The sequence below is a fragment of the Corvus moneduloides genome, chromosome 4 (genome assembly GCF_009650955.1).
Source record: "Corvus moneduloides isolate bCorMon1 chromosome 4, bCorMon1.pri, whole genome shotgun sequence".
NCBI lineage: Eukaryota > Metazoa > Chordata > Aves > Passeriformes > Corvidae > Corvus > Corvus moneduloides.
In genome coordinates, this window is record NC_045479.1 from 1,815,160 (window position 1) to 1,833,813 (window position 18,654).

General features: G+C 40.4%; 2 protein-coding genes and 1 long non-coding RNA gene across 12 annotated transcripts in view; 1 reads left to right on the plus strand and 2 right to left on the minus strand.

The window, feature by feature from the left end:
• LOC116443267 (solute carrier organic anion transporter family member 1C1-like) overlaps positions 1–1,036 on the minus strand; it is a 53,031-nt gene extending 51,995 nt beyond the window's left edge. For 2 of the 7 annotated variants that reach the window (XM_032107321.1, XM_032107319.1), the window contains exon 1: positions 629–1,032. In XM_032107321.1, coding sequence (XP_031963212.1) covers positions 629–713 — 85 coding nt within the window. In that variant the 5' untranslated portion in view covers positions 714–1,032. Of the gene's footprint in view, positions 1–249; positions 350–628 lie in introns of those variants that run through there. The other 5 variants (XM_032107322.1, XM_032107316.1, XM_032107320.1 and 2 more) reach the window with 4 other exon arrangements.
• Positions 433–18,654, plus strand: part of LOC116443269 — a 33,690-nt gene continuing 15,468 nt past the window's right edge. Inside the window, exon 1 of the long non-coding RNA XR_004239797.1 lies at positions 433–673. This is a non-coding gene — a long non-coding RNA (uncharacterized LOC116443269). The remainder of the gene's footprint in view (positions 674–18,654) is intronic.
• Positions 6,925–18,654, minus strand: part of PDE3A (phosphodiesterase 3A) — a 224,560-nt gene continuing 212,830 nt past the window's right edge. For 3 of the 4 annotated variants that reach the window (XM_032107315.1, XM_032107313.1, XM_032107312.1), the window contains exon 15: positions 6,925–16,661. In XM_032107315.1, the coding sequence (XP_031963206.1) occupies positions 16,414–16,661 (248 nt within the window). In that variant the 3' untranslated portion in view covers positions 6,925–16,413. The remainder of the gene's footprint in view (positions 16,662–18,654) is intronic. The other variant, XM_032107311.1, reaches the window with a different exon arrangement.

The window sequence follows — 18,654 nt, forward strand, 5'->3', positions numbered from 1 at the left end:
CTTCTGAAGAGTTTATGATCATCCACTGCAGCACTCCACCTATATCACACCTATAACAACTGAGTAAGTGCAGGTGGGTGACACTCTTCCTTAAGGACAGCTGCTCACACCTTGTCCCTGACTGTCCCCTGGGCTCACAGCTGGGGCTCAGACCCCTCCTTCCATCCCTGGCTCCAGCTGCCTGGGGTGTGGGAGCCCTCTCTGGTGGCTCTGCTTTCCATTCCACCAAAAGCACGCCCGGTAGCTCACCTGTGACACAGCTCGGGTGGCAGGGGCACTCACCCTCCCCAGGGCTGGCATGTGGACCTGTGCCTGATGGTCAGGTGCAGGGACAGACCTGTCCCTGAGCATGCATTCAGCAGGCTAAGACACCTCCAGGCAGTTCCTGAAGTGCCCCTTCACTCATCCAAACTCCAGGCAATGAAAAAACCTCCTTCCCCTCTGGAAACTCCTCCACTCTGCAGTAAGCCTCCTTAGCCATGCCTTTGCCGTGTGTCAGCCCACAGGCACAGGAGCTGCACTTGCTGGACTGGGTGGACACAGAAGACTGTTCACCCATGAACCCAGCTAAAGGACATCCTCTCTGAAAAGTGAAGCAACAAAGAGAAGAAGAAAAGCTGAATCTTACCTGGCAGCAGGAATCCCCAGAGATGATGTCTACTAGTTTTCACAGGTAAGCTTCCTCTACTGCTTATGCATACCCACACTTGCATGCACAGGCACTGGTCCCAGATTAGAAGGGGGAAAAACTGGAGGGGAAAACCTCCTCTTAGAAATTACCCTCTCTGGGGATGTACATCTTATACTGGAGGTAGAGAAAGAAAACCAATAGGGGTGGGGGAACTCGTTTTGTCTCTTGTTTTGCCTGAGCATTTGCTATTTGCCTGCCACCCATCCTCCTCCCCCACCTCCTCAGGTTTTTCTTCCTCTGTCCCCTCTTATCAATTCCAGGACACTGGGCACACCAGCAAAGCAAAGATGCCGGGTGCCCTAGATGGGAATCATGAAGAGCATCTAAACAGCTCCCAGGGAGTATTTTTCTTTGCAAGTTGCTGTAAGTTTGATGAGGCACGTGACAAAGCTTTGTGGAGAGGAAAAAACCAAAACTCTGATCTTCTTAATTGCTCAATCCCAGGAAACAAAAGACTTCAAGGGGGAATGGACTTGGAAAAAAAAAAAGAAAACGGAGAGTGCATGAAAGAAGACAGACTGGAGGGTGAACAGGTGATTCACAAAGACTCCTTATCCAGTCCTTGGTCCTTATGCCCAGTACACCCTGCTCCCCAAAATCCCCAGGGCAAAGTCCCTATCAACATGATGTAAAACCAGAGTGAAAAGATCCATTCAGGGGGAGGACAGAATTGCATGGGACAGTCAGTCAAGTCCTTTGCCACAAGGAAAGGAAAGGAAAATTTTGCAGACTTCATTCCCACCCTGAGCTTTTCCTGCCGCAAAGTCACAGCTACTGAAACATTTATTTGCAAGTTTGGGTAAAGGTGAAGAACGTGACTAGCTCCCCCGTAGTTTCTTGAGCAGAGAGAGGCTGTAAATCCTGTCTTCTGCTACCCTGTAGGCTTTGATTATATAAACAGAAAAGGTATTGAAGTTAGAAATTCTTCTTCCTTTTCCCTTCTTGTTGTCTCCCACCCTCTGCAGTATAGCAGGTTCCCATGGCAGCTAAACCCTCACTCACATAGCCAAACACAGAGCAGGCTTCTGCTTTCCTAGATTTAATACAAATTACCCTTTCCTTTGTTATTTCTCCATTTTGAGTTCTTAATGCGGCTGGAACTTTATTACACTACACATAATTCACATTTTGTACTTTAAAGTGTCTTATATCCTTCTTTGGTTTGGAAACTTGGAACTCTATTTTCCCCTTTTCTAAGAGATATCAGGGTGCCTAATAGTCCACAGTAATTAGTGATTAGGAGACTTAGTGATTATGAGCTCTTTCAGCCTCTTTAAGAGAACAGCTTCCAGGCCGTTTCCTTCAATTATTAGGAAAACTGAGTTTACACAATACGGGATCTGTACTAGTTTTGCATGACCTTTAATCTTCATTGCTGACCTTGTTGCTTTCAAAGATTTCTGACACAGATTCCAGTTATTCTGCCACTGGTAATGTTTACCCCACTGTCCTTTAAAATAAGTGAAGTTTCATGATCAGATCCATAAATTTGTTAAAAAAATTCCTTAATGCCATAATCCTCCAAGACCCCATTATGCTACAAATTGTATTGATGAACACCAGAGCATTGTCCTCCACACACAGAAAAGTACCTATGGGCTGGTTCTACGTAGTTCAGAAAGCAGAAGTGCTTTGAGGAACAAGGACCACAAGATTTAGTGCAATCCTCTCACCTTTCCTGGATTTTTGGTTCATTGTAAAACCTCCGTATCAAGTTTTTACCACATTTGGGCTTCTACTGAAATTTTATTGTAGAGCCTTCTCTGACTTCTTTATAGATGCTGATATCTTAACTGGAACTTCCCCAACACCACCCTGGGGAGGTATTTTCCATTATGGAAAGTTTTCTTACTCCTCCAGAAGAGTGTCACCATTCCTTTATGACCCAATGATAGCAGTTCCTCAGAAATGATCGTACTTATGTTCTCTACAATACTTTTCAAGATGCTCAGAGTAAATGAATACTGGATCCTCTCTAAAATTCAGTAAGTTAATCTGACAGAAAAGGAAGTCTCATCCAGGTAGGAATTTTTTAGTCTTCTAGGCCTTGCAGGCCATGGATATCACATGGAAAGGCAATGCAGTACATCACCTACCACAATTCACTACCAAGAACTGAGACATGAGAAACAAATCACTACCAATTCCAACACAGGACATGACACCTCTTGCTGGTCACTTTTCTGTGCCTCCCATAGCACAATGACACAAAACCCATTGGAAGCTTGCTAGACAATCAACCAGACAAGAAAGGTTTTGCTTTCCTATAGTCCTAAAAGAAATTGCCTACTTATTCTGTAATTGAAACAAACAGAATTGAAACAGCTTTAAAGCAGCTACAGAACAAAGAACCAGACTGAAGCTTGTTCCTTGAGGTCTGTTTTCTTTACATTCCTACTTTGAATTAGTTACAGGAAATTAGAAACCAGACCACCTTAATTTCTAAAGCACAGGTTAAATTAATTACACTTACAAAGCCTTGTCTAGCCAGAGTGAATAGGTGTGGCAAGAGTAATCTTCGTGCATGGGCCCACCTTTACACTGACAACACAGCAGGTTTGTGGGCCAGTCTTCAAACCATCCAACAACCACAGAACTCTGAGGTGCAGCCCCAGGAAACCAGCTGCTGCTGCTTCTTCAGGCACATTTCATGAGTAAATGCTAACCTTGTCAGTCTCAAAAAATCCCAAAGCTGCCCAAAACCCCACAAACACGTGTCATCTTCCCCCTCACCCTGCCCAGTGTTTAGAAGCATGAAATGTTTTCCTTTCTAAAAGAAATTTTTAAAAAATGTATCCCAAAAAAATGCATTTTCATCTGCTAAAAGGAAAATACTGTTTAAAAAAGCAAGCCAAAACGTATAAATAGGATTAGGACATACCACATCACCTTAAAATCTTAAATGATTCTTACAGTCCAACAGAGAATACATTTCCAACCCTTAATATTGTGCTGCAAAGCAAAGTTACTTAAAAACTCTTGGTGAAATGAGTCCTCAACTACTCTCACTGAGCCTTGGCCAAATGCTCCTTTAATACTTTATTTATGCTAACATAAATACTCCAACCCTGGGCCACTTGGTGCCTGGACTGACTCAGAGGAGAGCCAGTCCCAGCAGCAATTACTGTAAATATGTAGCTTGCAGTCAATGACGGGTAGAAAGAGGGAAGACATCTGCTGTTAACTAATAAGGCATCCCAGTTTTACTGCCTATAAAATTTTAATTGCTTTAACTATGCTACTCTACTGCTATGGATTATTCATTTCTTGACATTAATTTTCCTCTTCTTTTTGTTGCCAGTCCTAGGAACAGGCTTGGTAAGAACATAAATGAGTAGGAAACCCACTGCCAGAACAAACCTTGAGTACCCATTCCACATCAAAGAACCAGAGACAAGTAATACACTTTGGCTGTTAGAAGCTCTTGGGGATTGCTGTGAGAATTTTAGCATTGGGGACTTTCTCATCCAACTAAGGAGTTCCAGATCTATCCTCAAAGAATAGTTTTCTTACCAAAGGACAGCAAAGCAATTGAAAATTTTTCTAATTATATTTTCGACTAACTTCTTGTTGTTAGGATATGCAAAGGTCCTACTGAATAGTCTCTTTACTCTGAGGTGCTCATCAAATTATCCTGACATTTTCAGCCCCTTGCATGAGACATAGGGAAGAAAAACTTTCAAAAATAGGAGTGGGAGTAAAAACCTTTACTGTACCCTGATCACAGAACAGTATCACCTCTTCTGTGTATGCTCTCCATGCTGGGTGCCTGAGGCAATGTTTAGGACTGTGGTCAATGGCTGTACATTACCTTGAAAGAGCTTGCAGAAGGTGACTGATCAGGTAAAATGGCTCAGAGGTTTTCCTTCCTGAGTGATTAGTAAAAAAAAAAAACCAACCCCCCCTCCCCCAACCCCCCCCTTCCCCCAGCTCAAATGACAGAGTCAGACAGGTTTTAATGAGACTCGGAAAAGAAATACTATGTATTTTATACAGCACCACACTTTGCAAAGATCCCAGAGGGCCCTGTGAAACCTGTTTCTGAGGGAGTATAACAAACAGGATGAATGAGAATTCCAGTGATGTGACATTCTTCAGGGCAGGAAGCATTTGGGGCGCTTTGGGGAGAATTTCTGTCTATAAAGATGTAATAAGTGAAACTGGAACTTGTCCAGCCATTAGAGATTAATACCATTAATCTTAAAAAAAGTCCTCTAGCACTTTCCTTAATGAAGATAAGTTCTTTGAAGTAGGTTTAAAACCAAAGATTTTGGCTAGAAATGTGGAAAGAGAAGGTGCAAATAATTGAGCAGAGGAGCTGATTACACAGAAGGCATTGAATTTGTAGACTATGATGCCTTTGGCAAGAACAGTAATAAACAATCACCATGTGCAAAGGATTGTGAAGGGAAGTAATTTATCAGCAACAACAACAACAACAAAAGGCACATTAAATGAAGCCGTTTTGCAGATCAAACAGGAACCTTCTGCTTTGTATTTCCTGGCTGAAGACAAGCAGGTGCTGCAGCAACCTTTTATTTGTATCAGACTTCCAAACCATTATGCCTGTGTCTATCCCAGATTGTTTAGTGATTATAACTAACAATCTACATTGGGTGTGACACAAGCCATCAAAACCTGCAGTTAAACTTGAAACTTGCATGTTTTCTCATAAATTAATGCAAGGTTCCTATCACCTCTTGGCAGTAAAGCTGTTCAACAAAGTAGTTAGTTTTGACACCTGCCACTGCAGCATGCCAGGTCTTTGAGAATCCAGTGTGGAGTGGTTACAAATCTCCCTTGGACAGTATGAGATGGCAACCCCAGAGCTACAGACTCCATCAGCCAGGGTAGCACCTGCAAGTTACTCACCTGTCAAAGTCGTTTGCTCTTCCATGCCTACATTAATCACTGACAATATCCGGGGAGTCCGTGGTGTTATGAGGTTGATTTCCACAGGGTTTTGGTGAGATAATTGAAGAAACATTAAAAGAAAGCACTGCTAAACAAAGCGCCAAGAGTGCTCTGAGAATTATGTTTTTAGCAAAACACCTCAAGTGCTTTTAGGCAAGTGGATTTGCCCAAGCAATTGATTGTGATGTGAACACCTGGAAAATGCAACATTTAATTGAGCCACTACAGACTGTGCGTCATGGCCTCCTTTATGCTTTACCAGAACCCCAGGAGAGTCAGGCTCATGTGTGGTCTCATTAGCAGATTCACTGCTTCTGCCCTGCGTTTTATTGCTCATCTCTTCCCATGGGAACCTCTTGCTGTTTGAAGAGCTCCAGAGAGACTTTGGTGATTTTCAGACAAGTGTATTCTTTACTTTGGTAGCCGCTACTCTTTGTGGTGAGAAGTAGTGAGGGAAAAATTTTTCTTTGCTACTCCAACTGCATTCCTCTTCTGTGAATTTTAGCATCAAATAATTACGTGCTATTGAGTTATTGTTTGGGACAGACCAGCTGCTGGCTTAGAATCAGTTCCCTTGGAATAGGTATAAACATCTTTTACTTTCCTATTGACAAGGATCCCGACTTGTATCTTCCTAATCACTGCCTGGTGCAAATTTCCTTACATTTTTTCCATTCAAAATTTTAGCCAAAATAAACTGGGGGATTTGAAAACTGACGGCCAGATATGTGGCTGATACTCTTGCAGATTTCGAAATCTGTTAATTTTTAAGTTATGGGAAAAGAGGCTTTGAACACATGGTTGATCTAGATAATTTTTATGCAGCCATTTCAAATCAATTAGCTGAAGAGCTCTCCAGGTCTTTGATGAAAGTAGGTAATAAAACTTTAAAAATGGGTAAAATTTTTGACAGCTGTGAGATACTTTTTTGAAATTATAAACAGTGAGCAAAGACAGTAGCTAGATGTCAATTCTAGCCCACATAAAAGACTTGTAAAATTTTTCACTGAAAAATGACAGCATACTTACCAATATAATGGCAAGAAAATTGATTTCACTCACTGATGTCCCACTTTAACAGATTACTCCTATGATTAATATGGAAAACTGTTAAGGTAACACATTTCATTTTCTCTGGAAGCATTAGTCACTCTGCATTGCTGTGGCTGAATGCTGCCATATAATACTGACCACATTCAATCCTTATGGTCCATATTAATTGGATTGAGCAGTACACAGATGATGGATGCTAAATATTGGTCATCAGTAAAGAAGAATGGTTATAATGAGGCTTTCCACAGATTGGCTGAGCCATAAAGTATTTAACATGGGATTTATTAGTAATCTGAACCAAAGTGCAGAATTCTGCAGGTAAAAGTCGCAGGAAATCCGATACCAATAAACAGGAGCTTGGGTCACTAACACATACCAAGCAGGGCTGGCAGCTAAAATGGTAATTCAATATATACAAGCTTTTACTGGATTTAAATCAGAGTCCAAAGAGGGTACAAGTCATTTGTAGTCTGACACTTAAACTGAAAGCTGGGCACCGAAAGCAAATTTGTTCAGTAAAGGAAAAAGAAGCACAGCCAACAGGATACCACAGAATTATATTTATGTTGTACATTTGTCTTCACATTGCAACATCCACATTGTTCATTTTGTGACAAGTATTTCTAATAATTTTGAATACATATTTACTGTATAATACATTTTACCAAGAGGCACTTCCAGTAATTCTGGCAAAAAGGAGCTTCATTAGAGTGTCTAACTTACAAAACAGTAAAAATAAATAATGTTTATCTAAAAGATTTTTTTTCCTGTACAGAATCTATTTTGTACAAAACATTTATCAGCCATTAACTAAATCACTTAACAAATACTTGTGAAGAGAATATATTAAGTATTGCTACATGTATTGAGTGCAAGATACTAGTGAAAGGAAAAGAATTATTCTGTTTATGAAAATCACCTAAAAATACAAGGCCTTGTTCCTGAAGTGTTTAGAAAGGAGAAGCTTGGTTACAACAATATTGACAATATATAAATATAAATTAACATATGTAGTACTTAGTGAAAAGAACACTGTGTTAAAAACTGGCGTGTACAAATCCTAAACAAGATGGCACTTTTCTGCATTGCCACTTTGGCTGGCAGTTGTTTTTTAAAATATTGCTTCAAAAGAATTATAAAGGTACACAAAACCCTTTTCAAATAGAGCCATATAAAATTACACTCCCCCCACCTTTTTCTCACCTTTTGAAGCGAAAAAAAAATCAAGGAGGGATTAAATTTGTAGTACTCGAGTGATTTGTGGAAACTTGCTACTATAGCTGAGTCTGAATAAACATCATTAAAATAATTTTACCCTGAGGTCCCAGGCCAGGAGTCAAACCTCACAGGATAGGATGTAAGATGACCAAATTCCTCAGTGTTTCCTGAAGTAAAAAACTTTGTCTGGCCCGTTGTCGATTTTAAAATACAAAATTTGTATAATTTGGCCCTAAAATCTGGTGGGGGTCAAGTGCTTCAATTATACTGGCAACTGAAGATTTTAATTCAGAAAGGGTTGTGATCTTGCTATGTTAATTTCTTGATTACCAGAATGGGATTTTTAATTTTCTTAATCACACTTTCTACATGATAAACATACTTGCATATTGTAACCCAGACAGGGCACACTGAACTGGAAAAGAATTATTTTTGGAAGGTATTTCTTCTACAACTGGAGGCAAAGGTGAAAATATGTGTTTTTGTTGGAAAATGTCCTAGATGTTCTTCTATCAAAAGCACTAAAAAGGAAAAAAAAAACTGCCACCCATCAGTGAAAATGTTAATCTGCTAAACAAACGTAACCCACAGTATGAATCACTGCTTTTTTAAAAGTGAACTTAAATTACTTTCCATCATGCAAACATCTTATATTGATTACTCAAGAAAAGAATACTTAACTTTAGAAAAGTAATGACCAAAAGTATGCTGACATCGTTGAAATATTAAAGATATCATCAACATCACATAGCAGTTATTAACATTGTCTTTGATCTTTTGGGACACCATCTGCAGTACTGTATCAAGGTTTACAAACACCTACAAATCAACATTCTGCAATCAAATACAGGTTTTCGTTGTGTTTCAGGATCAGGCAGGAATTTTGAAAAGGAAAGTCAGCTTTAGCAGACTTTAGCAGGCTTTCTACCTAAAGCAGTATGTACACACATGGCAAACCCCTCACTGTTTTCTCTCTGACCAGATCACACAGATTTTTTATATTTTTTTTTAGCAAAGCATGGGGGAATGTCATAGGTTAGCTAACCTATGACAGGGAAACATGACTAGGGACAGAGGAGGAAAAAAAACCCTGCCACCAAGAACTCCCAACTTCTTTAAATAAAAGCAAAGAGCAATAGGAACAATTGCTAATTCACATCAATTGTTTCAAAGCGTTTGCTGCAGTAAAGGAAGACAACATTGAAAACTGGAGCTATTATTTGATCTGATTTCTATGGTTTTGCCTCAGGACAAGAGAATTCAGTCATAAAAGGACACATGGCCTGCAGCTGTGGCAAAGTCCTGTATACCTGCTCTTACACTTCCACACAGAAGACAGAAATATTTGGGTTTCCCCAACTAATTCACTGCTGGGATACACCCCTTTGCACACCTGCAGATTTCAGTGGTGCTCCCTGGAGCACACAGATTCCATATGGCATCCAGGGCAGAACAATTCTCATCTGTTGCCCCTTTCCCACACCTTGGACATACTACACACATGACTTTGGAATGTGAAACCACTGGCACAGACCAGTGACCTGAAAAGCTCAAATGAAATATTCTTTTTTTTTCCTCCTCTTGCAGCAACCAGAGTTTTCCTTAATGAAGGAAAATTAAACAACTTCAGCCAAAAAGTCTGCTTGATTTACTACATCCTTCAGCTTGACAGACCAGAGTCAAGGCCAGTTGGTTTTACCTGAGCTCATCAGCAGTTTTACATGAGCAAGCGCTTGGGGGAATATCTGCATACATCTCAAGTGACACAGGCAAGGTTTCAGACTGCACAATGCTTATCGTTTCAGTTTTATCAAAGAAGTATTGTTAACTTGCTCAAGCTTTTGCCCCCTTTTGTCATGGTGAAAATGGACTCTCCAGAAATACACCAGCACTGTTCCGCCCCCAGGCTCCTGAGGAGCTTGTATTGTCCTAAGAGCTCAGGCAGGTGCTCACTCAGGTGATATCTCCATCCTACTGAGGTGGTGTGATGCATTTTTCATCAAAAGAACACCTGCCTGCCAGGAAAATCCCACTAATGGCTTCTGAATAAATCATAATTAGGTTGTAAATGGAGAATAATTCTCACACTGCTCCCTCCAACACTGGGACTCAATAACTACCACAGCAGGGCAGGGGCTAAACCCTGCTTTGATTTACCTTCAGAGGAATGTTGTTTTGCTAAAAGAAAGTGATGAAATTCAAAGAAAGATTTATCATACTAAACTGCTCTCAAAAGTACTGGTGCTATTTTGCTCTAAAGTTTGACTCCAATAATCAATAATTTTGCAAGCTCTTCCAATGTTTCTTAAGATAGCTGTCACCTAATTTCAATTATTCTTTCATCTGTTCAAAATCATTTAACATGTATTTTTCTCCAAGATCTCTGGACTTTCTTATTTGTTGATTCACTGAAAAATAGGGAAAAAAAAAAAAAAAAAGATTCCTCCACTCTAATTAAGGGGAATAATAATTATCTTCTCCTTAACACTGCCATCATTTTGACTAACACTGCAACATCAAACAGAAATTAAACTCCCAGAAACTTTATGTTTACTCCATTTCAGCAGGATTACATTTGATTTTGAAAGAAAAGGAAAAAAAAATTTGTTCTATAGAATCTGTTTGATACCGGACTACAATTTCCTTTTCTCCTTCCCACAAAATGCTAGTTTGACTTCCTTCCTGCATGTGTGCAACCCCATCAACTCGAGGACTGATTACACCCACTCTGAGCTGTCAGCTGAGGAATACCCAGGTTCTAAGGCCACCATCCAGGGCTGAGGCTGGCAAGAGGAGGCAACCCTTTGTGCCTGCAGAGAGGTGCGTTCCTCACTCTGGGAACGTGCTTCTGTCTAATCTTCTGCCCATGAGGCCATGGGATGTGCAGCACCTTCTCATACTCATCCTTAAATTGAAACCTTCCTTCCTTCCTTCAACATGTGATGTTGGAACATCTCGATCATGACAGGACTTGCATAAGTAATAGCAAATGTTACATGTTGTTTTCATGCAAGTTTTCCAACAGTCAAAAGCCTCTTCTTCAGAGAACAAAAAGCCACAGACTGCGGCTGTTGTCCTCCCAGCCCACTGAGCACTGTGTGTGTGAGATGGGCCAGCCCTAGCATGGGCCACAGTGCATCTGCACTGCCTCTCCCACACCTGAATCGCCTGGTGCCCTGCCTGGGGTATTTGAAGACGCTGTCTTCCCTGGATCCCAGTGCCAGCAGAGCTGGTTTGCTGGGCTCCCGGGCTCACACTGACTGGTGCATCTGGCTGCACATACTGAAGGTTGGTGAGAGGCTGGACTCAGACCTGTACCCATCTTCATCAACAGCAAAGCCCTCACAGGATCACACCATAGACTGAGTAGGATAATTCAGAGACTTTGCACAAGTACTTAATTAACAATCAGGTCCAACCACAAACCTTTTGCTGCATTAGACTTACGGCTAAGTTTTCAAAAATCCTTAGGGTTCATGTTGAAAACTGACAAAATTCTCTAGGATTCCAAGACCAGCTAGGCTCAGGTTGCTGACAGCTACCCCACACCTACTCAGCTCACAGATCAGCAGCATGGGCACAGCACTAGATGCCCACAGAGAGTCCTTACAGGCTACCACTGACTGATGCTCAATTTGGCAAGATCTTTGGCTTCTTCACACTGCATTCTACTTTCTAGGACATTTCTGAAGAAAGATGGGGCCAGAGTTTCAGAAAGAAAAAAAAAATTCCAGCAAAAAAGCAGACAGAAATTTGGAATTTTAAAAGAAAACAAATTAACTTAATGTCCAACATGGAATGCATAGAAAGGGACTTGGAAGTGGAATTTGCTTAGATTCCAAATGGTACTTTAAAAAGCATCTATCTGAACCTCTACAGCCTTAACTTCCTTCCAGATTCAGACCACCAGGATCTTAAGAAATTCTACCAGTGGTACACTAATGGTAAAAGACCCAAATGCATCTTGTATTTTAGGCTGATGATGATGCAGAGAGAAGTTCACCCATGATGCCAGGATAAAAACTGCTGAAAATTATCCTTGCATTAGTAACAAAAGCATTCTCAAATTACATTTACCCTGGGAATCACTTCCTGCCATAACATGACCATGTTTGCTATGAGAACCAGCACCCTGCACAAGGTCACAGGGGAGGCCTTTGGTGACACACAGCTTTTTGTAAAAGATTTCATTCACAGAAAAAGGCTGTCCAAAATCCTGCCAAGAGCACAGTAAAATCCCTTTTCCCTAGATTGTTTCAACTCAATTCTGATGCACAGCTTGCAACATCTCACCAAACACCATCTTCCTACTGGAAGAAGTAGATGATTTTGAGAGATGAATTTTAAAATGCCCTGCACATTAGCTAAAAACAAACCAAGATTTTAGAATTAAAGCATAAATATAGAGCACATGGCCCTTTGAACATGGTGGAAACTATTGTTTTTAGACACAGCAGGTTTGGTTTCTTAGAAGCTAATGTCTTACACTCCTCCTAAAAGAAAAGGTAATGAAATACTTTGGGGCTTTCACGCTCTCTACTTCTACGTGTTCCATCTGCAACACAAGTGCAATGAGAGAAGTTATATTCCATGGTAAACAGCATGTGGCTATCAAGGAAAGTGTCAATATATGGACAAAAGTGTTTATGTGTGGTTGCTATGTGACAGACAGAGTGCTTTTGTCACTGCACTGGGAGCTGCAAGGACTGTAAAAGCCCCATAATTCAGGCAACAGCAAACTTCTAGACTAGGAAAGAACATGATCAGACACCAAGTGACATTAAAGAGGGGAAAACAAAATATCCAAATGGAAAAAATCATCTAGTCTTTCTCTTCCTGCTTTTAAAGAACAGAAAACTAATAGGCTTTGGGGTTTTTTGTCACTGCAAAACACTGTTCAAATGGGGGTTGCTTTCTCCAGTATCTAACACGCTGCTTTGCATATGGTATGTACCAGAAATTCCTATCAACATTGTAAACATGCCACCTAAAACATGAGCGTTTTGTTGATTGGATTCAATTAGTTTTCTTTTATTTTTTTTTCTTCCTAAAATATTTCATAGGCTGTGGTTTATTTGGTGCTTGTAACACCAAAGACTATGCAAAGTGGAAAACCTTTAAGATCTAGCCTCCAAAAGGCTGCAGTAACTGCAGGTGAAAAGTTTTGCCTCCTTTGGACTAGAAAATACTGTGGAGCCCCCTAAATTACCTGCTTCGTTATCTATGAACCCTAAAGCACAAAAAAGGGAGATTTTCACATTCTTGACATAAAATCCCTCTGGTATTTTCTTTTGTGTTATATCTAAGCCAGCCTGGAGATTTCCTGACCATTGTCTGCAGACATGCACTTCAAAGACTGAGAATCAGATTCATAAGGAGGGGCCACCTGCAGAAATTGCATTTGACTACTCAGTATTTGGAGTGGGAAAAAAAGTCACCCCTTACCAACCTGAGCACTCACAGCTACTTCAGCTTCTTCACTGGAATTTCTTTCCAGTTTAGATAAAAACAACAATCATTCTGATTTTAAGCCTGGCAGCAATTTCTTCACCATAAAGATCCAATTCAATGACTGTTCCCACAAACAGGCTTGGGTAGCAATGGTGTATCAATTTCTAACAGCTGCATTGGCAATGTCAAAAAACAAACTAGAAGCTGACACCAATTTTACTTAATGGCAACCAAAAATGATGACTAGAAAAATATAATGGTTCAATTTCAGCACATTTTTAGATAACTTTTCTTAGTTCAACCCTGCATATGCCGTTTAGAGGAATATGTGAAACTTCACTTACAGGATTTTGCCTCATTCTTGAATGCCTCTTTGTAATTTTACCAGCTGGAAACCCACTAACGCTGCAATAGAATTTTTTCATCTTCCAGGTACTGTAAAACCCAATATTAAAATCCAGTTGCAGTGATTATGTACTGAAAATTGAGAAAGAAGTGCTTGGAGATGTGACATTTTAAAGCATCTCTGTGAGTTTAATTTTTAAAGGACAGAATGAGGCATAATAAATCCTTCTCATACTATAAGGTATGCATATCATTTGTACAAGAAAAACCCAAATAAAATGATCAATCAAAGTGACTGAAGAGATGTGAAAACAATGCAAGCTGGAATTGGTGGAGACTTGCTGAGATCTTGGAGACAACTTTTTTCTTTTGAATGCATTCTGCTATGTCCTTTCCCTTTAAAATAGCAGTGCGATTTGGATCTTTGCTTTCCTGATTTCATTGGAAAACACTGCCTAAATATTCCTGCTGATAAGAGCATTCAGAACTGTGCTCCAGTCACTCTGCTGAAAGGCAAACACATTCTCTACTGGTAAGAGTAGGACAGGACAGTATCACGCAAATGCAACCAGTAAAAACCCCAAATCCTCTTTTGAGCAAAACCTCATTCTGACATAAATGCAAAGCAAGAAGGAACTCTGAAGTGATAACACAAATGTGATTGGCTTTGATAGAGAATGTTTTCCAGTGTTTTGGGGAGGTGTCAACAGGATCATGAAATTTGGTGAATGTGTAATAATAGCAAAAAGTGATGGGTGTAATGTCAGAAACTTAACACAGAAAGGACTTCTACAAACTCTGCCTTTCACAAGGAATCTTACTCTCACAAGCAACCCTCTTCTTGGTAATGGGCTGCAGAATCAAAGTAGAAAAAGCATACATAGTCGAATAATTTTTGAGATACTGAAGTTTATATATATAATTCCTTCTGTGGGAACAAATCTCTAAATTGTGTGGTACTGGTCAGTGCTGCCAGTCTCCAAGAGCATTAATATTTTAAAGCCTTGATCCTGTAGACCACTGGCTTCCCAGAAGGGTCTATACAAATTACTCAAGACTTTATTTGTGGGGTTTGGAAATGGCTACGCTGTATAAAAATGTTTTTGTATTTATTTTTTAAAAAATTATCTTTACAAAACAGCTTTTCCCTTTTTTTCTTTTTCTTTTTTTTTTCTTAAAGATATCATTATCTACAGGAACCCATAAAAATTTTTCCATATTTACATCTAGATAGCTAATCATTGACAAATATACCGTGACATAAAATATTGAAAGTGAATATCCAACCTTTTAAATAGACATTTGGCTCACAGCATAAACAACAGAGAAAACAAATGAACAGAACAACAACAACAAAAAAGATCTGCTGTTCTTACAGGCCTGATCTTTTTCTTTCTCTTAAAAAAAAAAAAAAAAAGAAAGAAGAAAAGTATATTGGTGGGATCAAACATGCTGCTCCTAAGCAGAATGCCAGCAACAAACTGCTCCCATCCAGCACCTCACACTGAAAACCCAAGTTCTCTGAAGCTCACGTGAGTGGTTGCTGGGACACCTGAGTGTCCAGCCCATGCAGGACTGGCACCTGTCCCCCATGCAGCTCCTAATGCACCCTTTGCATTTTTCTGGGGAAGGCCATGACCCCCACGCTCCCCCTTCTTTTCTCTCACAACAGTTTAGCTTTGTTCTTAAATGGTACATTTGGTCATTGATGCCCAGAGGCAGAGGGTGAGGGCAGAAGAGGATAGTGTGCTTCCAAGATAGCTTCCAAGCACACATCTGCTCCCCATTTTCTCCTGCCCAAACACTCGTGCTGACCCCACGCAGCTGTTCACGTGTGCAGCAGTACAGGGAGGGCCAGGTCATCTCCAGGGGAACAGACTGCTGTGTCACACAGTTACCCCTTTGGAAACAGCCCTCCTGGCACATCCCTTTTGCCAGCAGTCTGGGAAATGCCGAGGAGGAGGAGGAGGAGGAGGAGGAGGAGGTGGTGCCAGCACAGCTGGGTAGGGCCAGAGCGGCAGCCTGGGCCACTACTGAATGGCTGCTGCCTGCAGCTGGAGTGCAAACTGGGATTGGAGGGCTATGGGAAAGCAAAGCTCCTCAAAATCGTTCCCTTGCAGGCACAAATTCTCTAAAATTCTGGCCTTCTGTTTGTTGTGGTATATTGGGACATGTGCTACAGCTAGTGTGGTAAGAACTCAGACTATGCTATATTTCCTCACATCCACTCACACTTGCAAACACCCCCTCACTCACACATATGTGTTGGCAGGATATATCAGCATTCATATAAAGCTTTGGAACTTCTATCCCTCAGCATTAAGAGCAAAAGCTACTTAACTGGTACCTTACTGTTAACTGCAAATGTGCTTCAGAAGCAGCATTTCCTTAGATAACTTTCTTCTGTAAATATCACAGTGACCATAATATATCATTAAATGTATTTTGCTGAAGTGTGCAGCCAATAACCCTGGCTATATATATATATATTTTTATATAATTCCACCCACCCCCAAAATCTCTTCAAAGACAGTCTGTAAAGCCGGTGTTGCAGTGTGAAAGCTTCCTTGAGCATAGGAGTTTAAACAATGTACCTCACCATAAAAAGGAAAGAGAAACAAATTAAACAGCTGTAGGCGCATTATCCCATACTTCTACAGTGTTGTGTCTAAATGCTGTGCTGGCTTGAGAAAGAGTCTGTGCACGAGTCAATCTGTCTTAAAATACTGCTGTAAATATTGTCATTGGTTTGGTTCTACAGTTGTGTTTTCCTCTTCATCCTTCTTGGCCTTCCCTTTCTCCTCCTCCTCTTCCCTGATGGCCTGGATTTGTTCTGAAGATTGGTGCAGTGTGGATTGCTCCGTGCCTTGCTTCTCTGACCCAGCTAACCTCTCCTCATCCTCAATCACTTTCTGCCACATCTTATGGTTCTGAAGCAGGTGCTGAGTGATCTGACAGTAGATTTTCCTCCTCTTGAACTTCTTCTTTCCTGTAAAACACCATGTGACATTATGTACTGGTTTCTATTGGGGAAGGAAAAGGGACTGAAGGTATAGGAAGCAGACAGAGTGTACTGTGACAGATTTTTAAACCCACAAATTTAAACAGTGTTAAAATTCAGAAAGCTGTGTCTCTCCAGACCTTAGGGAAAGCAAATGGGTTTCCTGCACAGTTTGAGCCCCAGCTTCATCCTGTCTCAAGGCTGCATGTTGTCCCTGACTCTGCTGCTCACAGCAGCACCTAGTCTTTGAATGATTATGCAACAAACGTTGCTGAGCTGTTTCTGCTCATTTTATATCAAGTTCTTAAAGACTCTGATCAACACACATTAAATTCTGTGCCCTCCCCACCCCCAACAGATCCCTACTGATTGTCCTACGGAAAAAAATCCTAATTTTTTTTTTCCACATTTTACAACTCAGAAGAGCTGTAGAAGGATAATGAACGATTACTAATGAAGCATTAGTAATCAAAGGAGGGAACCCATTCCTATGTCCCATTTTCAAAGTCATCTATCTCTCCACCATTGCAGTGGAGGTGACCTTAAAGCTTTAGCACAACATTGCTTTGGCACCAGTCTGAGCACTAAAGAAGGACTCATACAGCCAAATACTATCAGGAAGCTTGCTTCTCTTTGGTTTTGAAGCACCAGTCCCCTGCTCTTAGCCTATGAAGTGTTTTTGTCCCTGGTGGTTCCCATGGCTCCTGACATAGCTGCACTACAAGTGTTTTGCTTTCTGAAGGGTGGTTTTTTTTTTTCCTGTCAGTACAGTCTGTCCAACACAGATTGTTAACTCCTTAACAGTACAAAGTTTGAAAAATTTTCCTGGTCATTAACAGTGACAATGGTAGTCACAGAACTGAAATAATCACCCCTCCAAAGACAACTGCTGATTTTTCTTTAAAGAAGGTGACGTAGAGGAATGTTTTGTACCAAATAAATTTGCGTGGATTAGTATTTGCAGGTTGCCTAAAGCATGTCTGTGTCAGGATCCAAAATGGTTAGCCCTTGAGGCTTTTGAACTGGAAACAAAGAGCTTTTCACTGAGCACAGACCAAATCCAATTCAATCCTTCATCAGAAAGCCCTTGGTTCCCTGTAGGAAACCTTCAGGTTTAGCACTAATAGGAAGCCCCTACCCTGCCAATGCCACAGCAGGACATTCTCTCCTGGGTTTCCCAGGTGACCCCACATCTTGTTGCTCTCTACAGACACTGGCTGTGGTGTTAAAATTTGTCTGAATCACTAAAGACTGAGTCTGTTTAATTCTTATACTTGCATAAGACCTACAGGGAAAGTATGTTCCTGTATAGTAAAAAAATTTTTTCAAGCTACCTTAAGTTTTGTAACTCTTAAATTTATCTGAACTGCTTCAGTGAATTATCAGGACTTAGGTGAAGTGTTTTCTGCCACAATTATATTTCTATCTGCCTAAAAGGCATTTTCATCAAGAAGAAGATCTCTCCCAACATCTACACAAGTCTTAATATCTGTGCATCTGACATCTCAACCTTTTATTGTTTCATTAAGAAAGTTTAGAACATCCAAAATTGTGTTGATCACTGGTATACATTTCTAAGGAACTATGAGGCCCCTATATTGACACAAAAGGTGTCACAGAATCCTGAGTAAGATCCACACAGTCACAGAGAATTTAAGGAACCTGAAGAAAACAATTTGCCACACATAGGTATGATAGAGAAGATGAACATCCCCCATTTGGTACAAAGGAAGTAGAAAGAATTTGTTGGATATTTCAGAACTTCTGGTTCATTAATCTTTAAAGTTTTGAAGACCATAGTCTAAAAACACCAGGCTGAATAGTAAGGTACTATAACAGGGTAGAATGTGAAAAAGAAAACAGAAGACCACTAAAATCGGTCTGTTTGCAATGTGGAAAGTGTTAATAATGATCAGTGCTTTTAACCTGAAAACAGCATTATTTGACTGCACTACTGGTGATACAGAAGATAAGTGAATAG